This window comes from Drepanopeziza brunnea, assembly GCF_022702325.1.
Source record: "Drepanopeziza brunnea f. sp. 'multigermtubi' strain 214-2 chromosome Unknown ctg5, whole genome shotgun sequence".
Classification (NCBI taxonomy): domain Eukaryota; kingdom Fungi; phylum Ascomycota; class Leotiomycetes; order Helotiales; family Drepanopezizaceae; genus Drepanopeziza; species Drepanopeziza brunnea.
The window spans coordinates 1,659,753-1,676,178 of NW_027094068.1; the positions used below are offsets into that span (position 1 = coordinate 1,659,753).

General features: G+C 53.5%; 6 protein-coding genes across 6 annotated transcripts; 3 read left to right on the forward strand and 3 right to left on the reverse strand.

The window, feature by feature from the left end:
* Positions 1–347: 347 nt before the first annotated feature.
* L3040_003795 (uncharacterized protein) lies at positions 348–1,204 on the forward strand (the record flags this gene model as incomplete). Its single annotated transcript, XM_066156547.1, has 3 exons — positions 348–775; positions 887–1,037; positions 1,127–1,204. 3 exons carry the CDS (start codon positions 348–350, stop codon positions 1,202–1,204), a joined length of 657 nt encoding a protein of 218 aa, XP_066012129.1.
* A 1,243-nt stretch (positions 1,205–2,447) lies between these two features.
* On the reverse strand, positions 2,448–5,932 carry L3040_003796 (uncharacterized protein; the record flags this gene model as incomplete). The annotated part of the gene is made up of 3 exons (XM_007294594.2): positions 2,448–3,611; positions 3,658–4,799; positions 4,846–5,932. The coding sequence occupies 3 exons, from the start codon at positions 5,930–5,932 to the stop codon at positions 2,448–2,450; spliced, it is 3,393 nt and encodes a 1,130-aa protein (XP_007294656.1).
* A 927-nt stretch (positions 5,933–6,859) lies between these two features.
* On the forward strand, positions 6,860–7,587 carry L3040_003797 (uncharacterized protein; the record flags this gene model as incomplete). The annotated part of the gene is made up of 2 exons (XM_007294593.1): positions 6,860–6,884; positions 6,950–7,587. 2 exons carry the CDS (start codon positions 6,860–6,862, stop codon positions 7,585–7,587), a joined length of 663 nt encoding a protein of 220 aa, XP_007294655.1.
* Positions 7,588–8,296: 709 nt separating this feature from the next.
* Positions 8,297–10,366, reverse strand: L3040_003798 (uncharacterized protein; the record flags this gene model as incomplete). The annotated part of the gene is made up of 2 exons (XM_007294592.1): positions 8,297–9,711; positions 9,997–10,366. 2 exons carry the CDS (start codon positions 10,364–10,366, stop codon positions 8,297–8,299), a joined length of 1,785 nt encoding a protein of 594 aa, XP_007294654.1.
* Positions 10,367–11,286: 920 nt separating this feature from the next.
* L3040_003799 (uncharacterized protein) lies at positions 11,287–12,439 on the forward strand (the record flags this gene model as incomplete). The annotated part of the gene is made up of 2 exons (XM_007294591.2): positions 11,287–12,326; positions 12,409–12,439. 2 exons carry the CDS (start codon positions 11,287–11,289, stop codon positions 12,437–12,439), a joined length of 1,071 nt encoding a protein of 356 aa, XP_007294653.2.
* A 494-nt stretch (positions 12,440–12,933) lies between these two features.
* L3040_003800 (uncharacterized protein) lies at positions 12,934–15,703 on the reverse strand (the record flags this gene model as incomplete). The annotated part of the gene is made up of 3 exons (XM_007294590.2): positions 12,934–14,192; positions 14,242–14,421; positions 14,479–15,703. The coding sequence occupies 3 exons, from the start codon at positions 15,701–15,703 to the stop codon at positions 12,934–12,936; spliced, it is 2,664 nt and encodes an 887-aa protein (XP_007294652.2).
* Between the last annotated feature and the right edge of the window lie 723 nt (positions 15,704–16,426).

Below are 16,426 nucleotides of genomic sequence, written 5' to 3' on the forward strand. Positions count from 1 at the left end.
ACCACGAAGATCAAACCCTTCCCATGCTCTGTCCTCTCGCTATAGAGCAGCTCTCAAGCATGTTCATCAAATCACTTACGCATAAAACCTACCAAGAAGCCAACGAGTCCCTCAAAACTCACCTCGAGTCACTTTCCCACCCTATCGAAACAACATGGATCCATCTCTCCCACCTGTGTTCTACATGTTTGGGGAATGACCAGAGCCCTTCGGATTGTGTCTATCCCTGCCGGGCCAGAGAGGTTGAGCCAGACAGTGGCGAACAACTACAATCCATCCAACCCAACACTTCCTCGGCCTCGCAGCCAAAAAAGCACGCGGCATCGCCGAGTACCCATGACTACAGAATGCTTTTACCAAGAAAGCGCGGCTTCCACCAACCACAAGCCAGTCCTTCCTCAGAATTGCAGCTAGCCAATCCCGAACCATTGCCCAGTACCTACGACTCTAGTATCACAGCCCGAAGAAGCTTCGACTCCCGCCTCGCCGTCAATCCCTACCGGGCCAGAGAAGAGGACGAGCCAAAAACCCACAGCCAGCCACAAGCCAGCAGCAGCACGTCCACAAGTTTGCAGCCAAGCCATCTCGTACCACTGCCTAGTACCTACATCGGCAGCGCCAGCGCCCGAGCAAGCTCTGGCTCCCACCGCGCTACGACTGCCCTCCCAGTATCCCATTCCGTCCTCCGAGAATACAGGGAAGAACTCATCGGTGGAAGGCTAGAGATCGTTGCGCACTACCACAACCCCCCTGCAGGGTGGAATGCTCAACATGGGTATGACAGCGGCCCGTTGCCGCCTAGATAGGACGTGGCAGTGAAGCTCGCCATGTACGTAGGTACAACACAACACGACTCTAGACTCCCGAACGCTGACTTTTTGAAAAGGCGGTCTCTCGGGATCTCGGGCGTGAATGGAAGTGGTGACGGGAATGAGAATGTTGTGATCGAGATTGAGTTAAGCTACTGGTTCAGGTTCGGCACAGGGCGGGTGTCGGATACGCGATGTTTTAGAGAATTTCGTATGGCCCTTGATAGTGTTAGTTATTTATCTTCAAGCCTTGGATCTTTCAATATGAGAACTTACCTGCGAAAACCATCACCTCTGATGGGATGATTTCAAAACAGCAGATATGGCATTTCAAGAATATCAGAGATGAGAAGGCCAATGCCAATGTTTTCGTTGTTGTCGGCTGGCTCGCTTAGAACCCCCTCCAGTAAGTAGTACTCTCTTAATTTATGAGAGCAAGTAGGTACGACTCCAAAATGCAAGAGTGCTCATAGAATCACCAGAGCTCTGCTGCACGTCCCACCTCCACCTTGAATCTAATCAAGTTATCAGATTCTAATTGAGTTAATGATGAAAAGTTGCCGTTGTTCACCACCTATCGTCATCGTTTCTCTTCAGTAGACGAGTCCGCTGGCCTGCGAGTGGCATGCACGACTTGATTTTTTTTTAACCTTCTTTGCCACGCTTCTAAGAGAACTACCTATCAGAGCGCATCAGATATCAAATTACAGAACCCGGCATACCCACTTCTACAGAAAAAAAACATAGAGGGAGGAACGTGTAAGGTCCTCCAGCTGTGGTTGGTTGGGCATCTCGAAGAAAAAGTGGAATCGAAGAGAGACTGGGAGGATACTTGATATATGAAACATTTACTGGCTATTAAGATTAAGCTGTTCTACGGAGAGTAGCTTCATGCTGTCAGTCTCCCAAGAGTGGTTGTTGGGAAGTCCCGCCTTGGTGGTTCCGACCTGCCCTGCAAGTCGGATCAAATTTCTCTTGAATTATATTTAAAGGTCAACGACGATTAAACACACGAATACCAACAATTCAGATCAAAATAAATTCTCTCGTCTACCTAGCTACCAACCTAGATACCTATCAACACACCTCCCTCCCTCTGTGCTCATCGACCAACCAACCAGCCAGTCAACCAAGCATTCTCGCTCCAATTTTCATCATACAGCCAACCCATCGATCTCCCTCTGCTTTCCTTTCTCACCCATCCTCCTCTCCTCTCGCACAAAATGCGCCCACCATCTTCCATGCTCCTGTGCAAGCAAAAGCAAGAAAAACACTGGATGTATTACCCGTTTCTCTTATCGACGTAGCCATCAATGGACTATGCTACGCAAGCAATCCCATTCCAGCCCAAACCGAAGACCATGCATGCATGCAAGCACCAGCCACCGCCGCACCTATCCCAAGACGCCGAGCCACCAATCCCCTAAACAAAAGACGCGCCTCCCATATGTACTGTACGGTGTTTTCGCGTAACCGAGTGTTGCCACGAGTATCTATACCCTCCCAACTACCTACCCACCCAGCCGAGAAAAACGTGAGCGGGTCCTCTCTCTATCGTAACACCGCCTTTGCTTCCCCAGGAACCCAGGTCGCTTTCAGTATTGAATTTACTCTGGTGTACATTCCTTCAACTGCTCATCACCGCTCGATGCTCTCTGGGCTCATCATACCTACAGCGCTCACGTCATCCTTCTCCGTCTGGCTCATGTTGCCCTGACTGCTCTCCGCGCGCTCCATAGACACCGCCCCGCCATTAGGCAGTGCCTTCAGCTTCTTGACCGCGCCTGGCTTTTCCGGGCTGCCGCTGACGCCCATCTTGGCACCGATCGCCGGATCCAAAGCTGTGCCGTGATCCAACTTCTTCTTTTTCTTGGAATTGCCGGGTTGGTCTTTCAGCGTGCGTTTGCGAGGAGTGGTGATCTTTCCTGTAGGAGGAAGGCGAGGTTTGGTAGGCCTCTGCTTAATGGGTAGGTCGTCGTCTTCCGTCAGTGGCTGGCGTTTGTTGGCATGCAATTTTGAGAGGAACCATTGCTTGACGAGACCGATCTCGTCGTGGATATTCTCGAACGTGACAGGATCCAAAGGTTGGAGGGGTTCGAAGATATCGGCCGAGGCATTTTGGATAACAGCGCTTGGCTGACTCTGGTACAGTCTCGTGTGCAGGAGATGTAGAGGCACCGAAAGACTCGCCAGCCCAAACTCGCTGTCCAGACCGAGGGCTTTGAAGCCGAAGAAATCTTCACCAAGCTCTTCGGCGAAGTCGCCTCCAACGAACTGCTCGCTCCCATCTTTGAATGCCCCAGATCCATCTGCGCCGCCATCGGTCAGTGCGGGTCGTAGGAGGTCCGAAAGATGCGCTTTCATGCGGTCGTGCACAACCCCGAGCTTGGTTGCGAGGCGCTCCACATCATCTTTGACGTAGACTTCTAGGCTTTCAAGATTCGCCCCGTTTTCGCTGAGGGTGTGGAGAACCACTTCCTCGTCTGTGAAGCGCGCCTGCCATTTTGAGCCTGCATCCAAAGATCCGGTGATGGTAGGTATCCTTGGCGCCTCCCGATAGACATTGAATGTCTGTACCAGTTTACCAAAAAAATCTCCTGCAATATCAGTAATGACGTCTAGCGCGCTTGGCTGCAATTCCTCAAAACCAGCATGATAGCAGAGCTTCGCGACTGATCGTTGCATAGCTGCCTTGCAAACCCAGGTTGCCATGATCGGTCCGTCGTCTGATGTGACATGAGGCTCGATATCGGCCTCTACGAAAGGTTCAGGCTCGTATTTTGGAAATTGGTTGTTATACATCTAGAAATCTTTAGCACACAGACCACACCCAGGCGGAGGACAATACCTGTGCTTGCAATTGCATCTGCTTAATGACGCCAATCTTCGAGCACAACTTTCTCGTCTCCTGCATCTGCCGCATGTTGCCTTCGACTCTTTGTGACAAGGCACTTTTGGGAGCCTGAAACAATCCAGCCGGGACCATTCGTAAGAATTCTTCATTCGGATCGACGAGCTGGCCATCAGCATCTTCAACCCACTGAAGCTTTGGGTTGATATCGGGAATTGCCGAGAGCATATCGTAGTAATCAGGGAGGACTAGTTCCTCTTCACCCTCCATTCCCTCCGCCAGAGTCTCGACTCCCTGGTGAGCGTCTTTTGCCTTTCCGTTGGGGTCTGGGAGTGAATCATTGCCGTTCGCTTGCTTTTGCTGCCGAAGCCATCTTCTCATTCCCGCCTTGGATCGAAGTAACGCAGGTTCTTCGGGGTTGAGTCTATCGCCCCGGAAAAGTCGATGTCTCTCCTTAGCTACGAGTGCTCGATCTTTCTTCGTCACTTGCTTCCAGATTTTGAATTCCTCATCGTCTCGGGAATCATCCGCAGCAGCTCCTAGCGCTTGACCTAGCGAGATTCCATTGATAGAAGGCTCGTCAAGATCTCCATCAGCTTGACTCCCATGGCCCATGATGCCGTTGATTCCCGTGTATGTGTTGCATCCGATTGGCGGGGTCGCAAATCCGTTTTGGCTGCCATCAAACCCAGCATCAGATCCGTCGTTACCAATGCTACCAAGGAGGCCGTTGAGCTGAAGGGTAGGCTTCTGGTCGACCACAGGAGTGCTCTCTTCTCGAGCCTTCCGGGCCTTAGTGCCTTTGGCTCCGACACCAGCTTTCCGGCCCCGGGAAGACATAATGGGTTCATCGTCGCTGTCTTCACCAGCGTCATCATCTCCATTTTGCTTGCGGCGTTCCTCGGCTTCCACTTCTGCTCTGGGCCGGATCGCAAGATCGGGTATCAGAGGGATTAATTTCTCTGCCTCCTTCCTCAAGGCGTTTGCGCTGATCCGTAACGGGTGATCTGGGCTGGCATTATATGCAAGGCAATTATTCCAAATTAACGTCAAATCTTTCACAAAATCCTCTTTCGATTTGTATGATAGTGTCTTGAGCTTTTTGGTCATTGTCCCAAGGTCCATGGGGTGTTTGATAACTGTACTGTTAGATAGCTGATATGGCGGAGAGGGATTAGAACATACTGTTGTAGTAGTCGGGCGCATCTCGCTTGTTTACTCGGGTGAGGAAGGGGGTAGAAAACTCCGTCCGGGCCTTGAGGTCACCCAGAATCTTCTCTGCGGCTTCGTACAGCTCCTCCTGGTTAACGTGCTCCTCGCTTGCCCATTTAGATCTATTCTTGCGGACTTCATTTATGAGAGAACGCAGTTCGGCATCAGAAGCTTGCACCTGGTGCCGCTTGAGGTCGATCCGGTTGATGAGATGCTTCAATGTTAGACTCGATGCACCCAGGTTGGCATTGCTCAGGGACCCATACTGCTGGCCATTTGCGCCTTGAGCATTGTTATTGTTTCCTTCGTGGTGCATCTCTGCATCGATCTGCTTCTCGGACTCCTCGAGCTTCTGCTGCTCCAGCATAGCCATGCGGTCATTTTCCAAAGTGTAGAACAGCGTGTTGAAACTGCGCTTCACGGCCTCCTCGTTTGCCTTCTTAGCTTCCTCCAGCTGCTTCCGCGCATCCTCAGACGATTGTGGCTCCGCCACCGCAGCATCTTCCTTGTGAGAATTGAGCTGCTTCGTGGGAGATAGGCCAGATGAGACGGGAGAGCTGCCGGATTTCGAGGGGGACAGTAAGGCATTCTCGCTCGTGATCTTGGCCGGAGAGTCTCGCCCACCTTCACCTTCATCGTCATCGTCATCATCATAGTTGTCTTCATCGATAGTTCGGGCTGCCTTCTTAGGCGCATACTCGATTGTAGCAAGTTCCGCGGCATGGGAATCCTCGATGGCCAATTGCGCGTCGGCAGCCGCATTCTCCTCTCCCTGGCCCTGCTCCAAGGGGCCCGAGCCGCCAAACAAGCCAGCTATCTTTGCCTCGGACCGCAGATAGAGGTCTTTGAACAGCTGTCTCCGGTGCTCATCGATATCTCCATCGAGATGTACGGCGGCCGAGTCCCCCATTGTAGCATCGTCGGTCATGAGGCCGGGAGTCGAGCGCGCAGGCGTGTCGTCGCGATGGTGCAGAGTCTTAATGCTGGGGCGCGAGGTGGAGAGCGGCCATGGTTTGTGGTGGGCGCTGAGGTTGGAAGTGCTGAGTGCGGAGGGTAACATTGATCATGGATTGACTTCCCCCGCGAACCGCGCGATATTGGGCGAAGGACAAGATGCGTTGGGGGGTCGCGAACCACGACTCTCTCATCGACAACGGCGTGTAATTCTCCTCAACTGGGGCGAGAACGGTCGGGCGTCATGGATGGAGATGAGAGGCGCGTAGATCGGACAGAAATACGATGGATTTGGTTGTTGTTTTGATGGCTGGATGCGGGCGATGGTCAAGAGACGTCGACCGTGACCGACCGTGACTTGGGGCTGAACTTGGGCTCGGTACCACCTACTTGGCTATAGCCGATTGATGAATCTAGAGGGAGCCAGCGCATCTGAACGTAGAAGACACAAGAAAGGCGAAGATGACGGACGTGAATGATATGATTCAGAAACCCGTCGAAAAAGTATTCATATCTGGTTTTTTTTTTTTTTTTTTTTTTTTTCCAGTATCGGGTTGCTTTAATGATTGCTCTCGTGGCGGTGCGTCCAGGTTTTTTGGTTGATGATTGTCCTTGAGCTGGCTGCACTTGCGGCTGTACCGCGTAGGTCGATCAGATTAGATAACGACGCTTGAGCCCCACGAGGCTGGCCAGGGTGAATGAAGCATGGAAGGTGAAGTATTAAGTTACCTACTCGAACATTACTTCGTTACCTCTGCCTCCCTTGCAGCCATAAGGAATGAGATCCGGTTATTCATTCGATCGTAGCTCACAGATTTTCTCCTATTCCCATCGCCTCTACTTTACCTCCTCTCCAATAGCCTCCACTCTGCGAGTGCAGCAGCCACGGAAACAGCTGGCAGTACCTCTTCGGATCAGCTCTTCAAACGACCAAGCTCTCTGGGTTCTGGATTCACCCACCCAACTGGACCAAACTGGAATGCCACACCACTCTACAACTCCAAGGACTTGAAAAACAAAAGCCTCGCCCAACATGCGGATACGCCTCCCCTTCGCAGGTCTGTATCTATATCCACCTACCTGCCTACCGACCGACCTACCTGTACTGACCCCACCACGACAGGTGCCTTCATCTTCCTCTGCCTCACAGCCGCATACGCTGGCCTCTCCTCCCTCCAAGTCAACGCCCTCATCAACGACAAGCTCCTGCACGCCCTCACCCTCTTCATCCTCACCACCTCCTTCTACTGGATCCTCGACACCTCCCGCCGCCGCACCCTCAACCTCACGCTCGGGACCTGCACCTGCGCCTTGGGCATCGGCTCCGAGTTCCTGCAGGGTGCGCTGCCCAACGGCGGCTCCTTCGACGTCCGCAAAATTGTCGCCAACGTGGTCGGCTCGCTGGCCGCGCTGGCCCTGAGCACCTGGTACCATGTCCGGATGCTGGAGCGCAAGAGGCTGAAGAGGGGGTATGGCCTTGCGGCTGCCGAGGAGCAGGATCTGGAGCTGGGCGAGGGTGTTGGCCTGGGCGTGGCCTTCGGGGAGCAGAGCAGTGGCGTTGTTGTGAGAGAAGGGGCCGCGGGAGTTGCGGGCGCGAAGACGCTGGATCAGGAAGTTGAAAACTGGGACGAGAACCTCGAGACTGCGTGGGACGACGACGAGCATGCGGCTGAAAGCGCAGATGGTGACGGGGGCATGAGGACGCCGAGTGCGAGTAGTGCGGGAGACGGAGAAGGAGACGGAAAGAGGCGGGCCGAATGAAAGGGAGCAGAACCGAGAGTAGGGATGGATTATGATACGATATAACGCGATGTGGGTGTTGCTTCTGGTGGGCGGGCGTTTAGGAGCGGGTACGTTCAAATACCTATTCCCTGATAGGAGCGGACCTTGGGCTTGGATCGCTGTATGATTTCGGGAGAGTTCGCTCGCTGAACGATGGGCTAGGTGACAAACAGGCGAGAGTGAGAGATGGCTTGTAGGTACGTATGTATGGCTGCTGAAACGCACATCCACGTAAATATCATAAAAAAAATAGGGGGGGTATAAATAAGTACCGTGCCAAATACAATACATGGTGAAGCGAAACCTCCCCAGAAGGTCTTTTTTCGGTGCTGCAGTTCCTTCCTAGCCCGGTCTTTCACGGGGCCGCTTCATTGTTGATTGTTGTCAGATACGGACATGGAGTCTCCCTCCTTCCCGTGCCGAGAGTACTCTTCGTATCTGGTCTGTCTCTCTATCAGTATCCAAGCCCTGGTCAAGAATCCAGAACGGTTATCGATTTCACTCTCACTTTCTTCTATCTTCCCGAAAGCTTTTCGAGCCATGTCAAGTTCTGAACCCAAATCTCAACCCAGAATGGTATTACTATCTATCTGTTATGCTCACTGTCGCTACGGTACTAACCAAACACCTCCTATTCAAAAGCTCCGAGAAAGCTAGCACTAACTCACTCACTCACTCACTCACTCACTCACCACCCAAAGCCCTCATCATGCCACCAAACGTCTCTCCCCCTCCCTTTCACCCACCTCCCCACATGCGCCCTCACCTCCCTCGCCATCGACGCCGGCCCACACACCAGAACCGCAACCCGCTCCTCCCGGCCCAGCCGGAAAACGCCATCAACGACTCTTCTCAGATCAGGCCTCCCCCTCCCTGCAAGCCCAAGCCCAGAATGCATCTTCGTATTCCCCTCCCCCTCCCCCTCAGCATCAGCATCAGCACTCGGGTTCCGTAAATCGCCCATCTCAACACTAACACCAACGCCGGCCCCGTCGACAGGCAACAGCTCCTCCCGCCCATCACGCGGCGACGGCCCGTGCGTGAGGAAGACACTGATGTTCTCGTCGTCGAGCGCTCGCAAGGAGGAGGAGGACGCGGGGTGATAGTCAGCCGTCCAGGCCGCCTCGGCCGTCGAGCGCAGACTCCACGTGAGCGATACGCGGTCGGGGTATTTCCCTTCGGCGATGAGCTGTTCTTTCACGGAGGCGTAGATCGGGAGGGCGAAGGTAGCGCCGACTCCGCCGGCCACGAGCAGGATCCGGTCGTAGTCCCGCGCGAGGTTGGGAAAGTGTCTGGAGCCGCCGAGGGGGCCTTCGATGTTGAGGGGGGGTCTGGCTTTGGAGAGGCGGGTGAGGGCCGAGAGGGCCGTTGTGGTGGGTCCGTTGAGGGCGCGGAGGACGAGGGTGATGGTTGCGTCGGCTGGCGAGACGGAGGCGATTGTGAAGGGGTTGTAGCATAGGTCGTGGATGGATGGGGAGCCGGTGTTTGGGGGCGTGCTCTCGGCTGGGATTTGCAGGTAAACGTGCTGTCCGGGCGCGGCTGCAAATCTTCGAATCTTAGATTGAGGCACCGGGATGGTTACTTGGATGAGTGTCGTGTTGGGGATCTGGGCTATGGTAGCGAAACCAGTGATGGTGTCTAGTTTGCGGCACGCGATGTCGAAGATGAAGAGTACTAGGGCTTCAACGACGTAGATCCGTAAGGGTGAGGCGTGGAAGAAGAGGAGGGGCATGAGAGTGACTCCAATGATCAAGTGAGTGACGAAGAAGACGCGGTAGGACCACCGTCTGACGGCTTCTAGGGAGGTGGAGGAGAGGATGGTGAGCATGATGATGCCGAGGATGCCGATCATGACCACAGGATCCGCGAGGCGTTTCTGGAGGAGGCCAGCCAGGACGAAGAAGTTCAAGTACCATGCTGCGTGGCAGAGGAGGAGGCCGTAGATGATGCGGCCGGAGAGTCGATGCCAAGGGTTGAGCTCTTCGTGGGAGGCGCGGAAGACGAGTGCTAGGGGGGAGTAGACAGACTTCATGGAAAGCATGTAATGGAGAGGCAGCTGAGATGCGGCTATGACTCCGAAGCGTTTGGTGAGATGGAAATAATCTTGCGGCGGGAGTCAGTTTTCATCTATCCAAGACTCGTGAGCAGCTCGACGTATAGCAACATGATAACAAGTTGCGAGATAGCTACTTGAGAAGCATGAGCACCGAAAGGCCGAAAACAGAGCATGGAAGCGCTCAATGTGAACTGCTCCTCCAGAAGACAACTGTGCTGAGGGAGGGCCAAAAAAGGTGGCTATAAGGATGGAGATGGACCTTGCCAGCCATTCCCGTCCAAAACTTTACAACGACGCAAAGCACAGAAAGCGAATGATGAACTCAAACGTACCTTCACCAGTCTCCCTAACACATAAGAGCAGCAACCAAGTCGCCCACGCACCCCCAGCAACCCAATGCCCCCTTGAACCCCATCCTTCCGCAACCTCTCCTCCAAGCCACCACTTCGTCGCTCTCCACTTCCTCACCAGCACACCCTCCGTACCCCCTCTCCGAACCTTCAAGTCGGGGGAACTGGGCAAAACAGAGTCCTTGGATCTCCGTCTCACAAGAGAGACCCAGACAGCGAGACGGTACAGCTGATAGAAGATAACGGGAACGAGAGCCGAGAGTTGAGCGTAGACGCCATAACGGTCGAGCAGTACGCGACGCTCCTGCACTTGAGACTCAGTGAGGCTGATGATATGATAAGGCCAGCCCATTGTTGAAGATGTCTTCCAGATGAAGCTGAACGAGTACCGTTCCGATGTTACCCAGGGTTGGGAGTTACACCTGCTTATGCCCGATCGATGAAGCCCGATGACTGTTGACACTTTAGACGATGATCCGTGATCCGGACGAGATCCTTTTCCTCGAAAGTTGTTGAGATATTGATTGGGTTTATCACTACTCCTATACTAGGATTAGCCCCTTGGCTACTCATACAGTCTACAGAGTATAGCTCTCAGCTTTCACCTACTAGTATCAGCACCTTCTTTCCGACTCCTTGATTCTTCCCAAGTCGACAGAACAGAGACCTGATCGCCTTATCCGATTCAAGCTGATAAAGTGAGATCTGACTCCGGCAATTGACAACGAAACATCCCAAGTTAGACGTCAGTCATGTAACGTTTGTCGAACTTCGAAGCGAGGCCCGATTCTAAATATGCAATGGGGATGCTCTGGTTGGTTTCGTCTGATAAAGAAGACTTTTGGATCGTCACAGGGGTCTGGTAAATGAATGTATAGCTTGCAGGGAAAAGAGAGACACAGAATCGTTCGGAAATCGACAAGTCAACCAACCAGCTTTCGATTTCATTTCGCGTGTTATCCGACTTCAGTAAGAAAAGAAAACAATGTTTTTCCCTTCACAGTGCTCAGCACATGACATCGGCGGCGTAAGGGAGTTGGTACCGGTACCTCGTCTCGGGCATCAAACTCAATTTCGCCTGTACCTCGCAGACTTGCAGACTTGAGCAGCTACGCCTGCTTTCCGTATCAGCAACGTCACCAAGAAAGATGAACCTGGAATCGTCCAGCCAGACAATTCTACACTTCCTTGTCATCGTCGCCTTCTCTTCTCTGCCTTTTTCCTCTCTTCTCCTCTCTTCTCCGTTTCTTCTACACATCTACGACTAATGCAATGAACACAATCACAAGGCGCGGTCTGCGCACCGCCAGTCTGTACCAGCGGCTCGATCCAACACTTTGTCATTTAAGCAAGCCTCAATCCATCCTCTCGAATTCCTCCCGGCCCATAACGCACTCTCGCCGCCACGCCTCCTACAAATCCTCGAAACCCACGAAGCTCTCCAGCCCTTCCACGCCATCAACCCCCCAGACACAAGCAAACAGCAAGCTCCTCCCCATCAACGGGCCTCTCTCAACCCTCCCTGCCCCCCTCACCCTCCCAACTCGATCCCCCGACCAGAGCCTCCCCGCGCACCTCTTCGCCCTGGGAAAAAGCTACCTGAGCTTCTACAAGACGGGCGTAAAGAACATCTACGCCAACCACCGCGCCTGCAAGCCGCTCTACGCCCTCCTCGCCGCCAAACACGCCTCCTCCATCCCCGCGGCCGTGAGGGCCCACGCCCTCTCCCGCTCCGACTTCCAGCTCCTGTGCCGCGAGAAGCATGACCTCAGACGGGTGCCGCTGTTCGCGCTCGTGTTGCTCGTGTGCGGCGAGTTCACCCCGCTGGTGGTCCTCGCCATCACCGGCATCGTACCCTGGACGTGTCGGATCCCGAAGCAGATCGACTCTGACCGGCAGAAGCTGGAGGAGCGGAGGAGGACCTCCTTCCGCAACCTCACCCACCGGATGCCCGTCGAGAAGAGAGGGGAGGCGGTGACAATGAATCGCATGCAGCTGCTGCACATTTCATGGAGCTTGGGCCTGAGTAGCAGCGCCTGGGACTTTCTGGGTGGGAAGCTGCCCGGGCTGCCAACGGGCGTGCTGCGGAGGAAGTGGGTGAGGCGGAGGGAGTATCTGGATACGGACGATATGCTGTTGCGGCGGGGCGGGCGTGCGGCGCTGAAGGAGTTGAGCGTGGAGGAGCTGAGGATGGCTTGCGTAGACAGGGGCGTAGATGTGCTGGGTAGGCCTGAGGAGGATCTGAGGCGCGATTTGGAGGCGTGGTTGAAGTGTGCCGAGAGGCTGTCGATGGAGAGACTGGTGTTGACCAGGTGAGACATGTCTTCTTTTGTTTGTACTTCCTTGAATCCATGCATCTCTGAGGACTGGTTGTTGAGAACTGATTGCGAACAGACCGTCGGTATGGCCCAAATATAATAAGTAGATGTACCTCACTTACTCTGGTCGCATCGTGCGATGTGCCCACCCAGCAAAAATAATCACTGGCTCGATGGCATGAAGAAGCAGCACTTGATGAACGCATCTTGGTATTGTATTGCGTACATAATATTCACAAGCTTTTAGAAATGCCTGGTTAAGACCACGCTATGCACGTCACCACCATTGCATAGACTCCATAAATGCGGCGTTTGGGGGAAAAGAAAAATTCAAAAGGGGAATCCTGTACCATAGAACCATTTCCCATGTGTAACAGTAGACGACGACCCGCTGCCAATGATAAATAAACACCAGAAAATGCACAACCCGGCTGTCTATCCCCAAACTACGCCTAACCTTTAAGAACGCCCCTGTAACACCAATTTTTTCGCTCCCGTGTGCTGTTGACACCCCGCCGTAGCTGTTCGCCGAAAAAATACCAAATTCGTGAGAGTCTGATGGCAAGCTCGAGCCATCGCCTCACCGATTCCGAGCCGACCCCTATTGACGAAATCTAGCAAGCTGCGCCATGATATTCTGCACCTGCTGCGCCGACTGCTGAGGTTGTTGCGGTTGCTGAGCCTGTTGCAATTGCTGGGCTTGCACCTGGGAGGCCGGCGCTCCGTTTCCAAGCAGCGAGGCCAGAGCTGGGTTGCTCAGAATACTAGCATATGGATCTGCAGGAGGCGGCTGGTAGTTCTGCTGTGGCTGTAGAGGCTGCGTGTACCCACCCAGCAAATTTGCAAGATCCAAAGCAGAGTTGGCTTGTGCTGCTACGCCGTTGACTTGTTGAGGCGGGTGAAGGGTGCCAAGGAGTTTTTGGAGGGTACCGTTGTCGAGTTGACCGACTACATTGGCGAGGTTCTGTGCTGCAGTGACGGGAGCAACTGCTTGAGCAGACTGTTGCGCTTGGTAGGGTGCTTGGTACGGAGATTGAACAGGAGGATATTGTGGTTGCTGGTAAGCCTGTTGTTGCTGAAGCAAGAGCAGTGCTTGGTTTTGTTTCTCTCGGAGGACAAGCTCAGCGGCAGTCACCGGGTCTACGTCCTCATACTCGTCAAACCGAACAGCGTCAGCTACCCCGCCCTGGCGATGGTAGATCTGGATGGGGATCTTGCTTGCAACCTGCGATCGCATATCCAATTTAGAGATCGCGAGGACGCCTTCGATGACCTGTCGTCCAATGACTGTCTGTAGAGAAAGTCGGTGGCTGAGGAGCATAGTTTCGACTTTTAATCCTCGGCTTCGAATTTCCCTCTCAACCCAATCTACAAAGGCACGATCAAGTTGATCCACGAGAATTATTTGCACATCTGGAATATTCCGAGGATCTCTGTGAGGAATCTGCAAATCATCGTCCTCAGTTACCTCCCTAGCTCTTGGACTCGGACTTCGCTCTCTGTATCGCCCAGAGTCCCTGCCACCATCTCTGTTGCCATATAGCGGCGATCGGCTTCGGCGTCTGTCGCGGCCCTCGTAGGGATCTCGGCGAGGAGCATATTCGTCACGGCCCCGTTGATTTCCTCGAGGTGGTGTCGCCGGGCGAGCCGGTCGGTAGTCATCACGCATGCGCGATGCGCGGCCATACTCATCTTGACGCATAGCTGGAGCTGATCGGCCATCATATCGGTCAACATTTCGACCCTGCCCGTTGCGGCCACCCCGATCACCTCCACGGTTATAATCCGGGGATCGTGATCGTCTTACGGCACCGGTATCTGCTTTGCGGGTGTTCTTCTGCGGCTTCGAGATTTCCAGGTCTGGGGAAAGGTCAGTTGGGTAATCATGATACTTGGTTCTTCGACTTACGCATTCTCTTGCCTCTAACCTCTGCGCCTTGCTCACGACCCAGTGCTGCATAGCAAGACCCACTGTCATTAAATTGAACAAATCCATATGCCTGCTTGATGGATATCTGAGCGATCTTTCCGTATGGGTGGAAGACGTGGAAAATATCTCGCTTAGTGACCTTTTCACTTGGAAGATTACCTGTTTTTCACGTAAGGGTCTTCTAGTCGCCATCAGTGATTGCTGATGTTTACTCACCTATGAATAATCGAGATCCAATTGGAAACCTATCCCACAGTCCCTCGGTCACATACATTCGTTCGTTTTCGAGGAATTGATCATACAATTTTTGAATATCCGGACCCCATTTCGCATCTAGTCCGTCAGCTTCATCTTGAGATTCCACGGATTGTCCTGGGACAGACAATCTATTACCTTGGGAACTTAAGGCTGAAGTAACGGGGCTAGATGCCGATGGGGGAGGAGGTTTGAAGGAGGCGCTTGGAGGGGGAGGTAAGCCGCCTCTAGAATCAATAGACGTGCCAGGGGCACCAGCATCAATAACAGCAGATGCAGCAGCAGGATTTCTATACGAGCTAGCTGCTGGTGGAAGACCTGGAGTGTTGGCATGATATTTCTGCATATCATCATAGGGACGCTTCTGGGAGACATTTGGGCGTGGTGGTAGGCTTGAGTGGGTAGGAAGCCCCGAGGTAGGCTTGGAGGATAGGTTCAAGTAGGATGGGGATGGAGTATCGGGAGATGCGGTTTGTTCATTCTTCTCTGCGTTGGCTGTGATGTTGTCCAGGAGTTGCTGAATATCAATGCCGCCATTCGAAACATCCTCATATGAATAGGCTTGGGCATCCGTCGTCTCGTTTGACATCTGAAATGTATTGCCAATATTAGACTCAAGGGTCTGAAGTCGGGCAGCATTTGTCTGGATGGATGGGCTAGGAGGGGTAGGGACGGCGTCGGAGCCGGGTTGGGACACAGGTTTGGCGGAATGGGCGTCCACGGGAGCAGTGAGAGGTAGATTGATCTGATCAGACAGAGACTTTGCCTCTGGCATATTGTTTGCCTGTGATATATCCCGACTATCTGTGTGCTCATCCCCGTCAGAATCAATTGCCATCCCATAGTCATCACTGACATCTGAACCATGACCGACGATGTAGTCCATCTGCTCGCCTTGCTCGTTGGACCCTTCTTTGTATGCGTCGAAGAGGCTCGAATGTGCAGACGACGGAGAATCGACCTTCGAAGGCATGGGCGCTTCTGAATTGGGGTCTGCAGATGCAGCTACGACTTGGGTAGGAGGGGCAAGATCAAGATGTGTCGACGTCATATTGACAACTGAGTCGAGTTGATATTGCAAGACGGAAATACTTGAAGACTCCAGAGGGTGGACTGGAAAATGGGAGGTTGTTGACATTGGGTTCGTGTGGGTCTCAGGAACCTCTGATTCTGGTCCTGGTGTCATTAATGCTCTATGCAATGACCACGGGCGCAGCAAGCAAATGGACGGTAGAGAGCCCCAAAGCGCAAGTAGCTCGACGGCGGTTTGGGGTAAGAGGAGAACACAATGAGGGTGGCAATGGGGGGATGGTTGCAAGGGATCAAGGGCTCAAGGGGTGAGTGATTTGGGGGAAAGATGGTATTTGGGGCAGAGGTGGGTGGGTAGGCTGAATGCGCAAAATCTGTAGATCGGTCGCGGTTTGAAAGTAGGTAGTCCGTTGGAAGGGAGTCGGCGGGCGACAAATGGTCTTCCTAAGGAAAAGCGAGCATTACCGATCAGTGCGATTCGATGATGATGATGCTGTAGCGGCAGCGGCAGCGGCAGCGGCAGCAGCAGTGGTAATGTTGGTGTTGTTGCGGTTGTCGGCGCCGTCAGCGTCGAGATGGAAGTGCCACGAAGGAGGGGGGTGGAGCGAGCGAGATCCAGAACTGAAAAGCGAAGAGCAGGGTTGTCGGGACTAATCTTAAAATAGATTAGGCCACTTCTTAAGCGAGAGAGCTGCGAACGTCCTTAATTCTGATGCTGTTCCTGGATCCCGTGACCGTAACGGAACTGCTCTGTATCAGTGACAGGCTGAGTATATTTTCTGTAGCTGTAGGCTGACTCTTAATTGGGGCGTCGAGTTATTTGCAGTCCAGAGCCCAGAGCCCAGAGCCCAGGGCCCAGGGCTCTCTTTAAAAGCTCCCC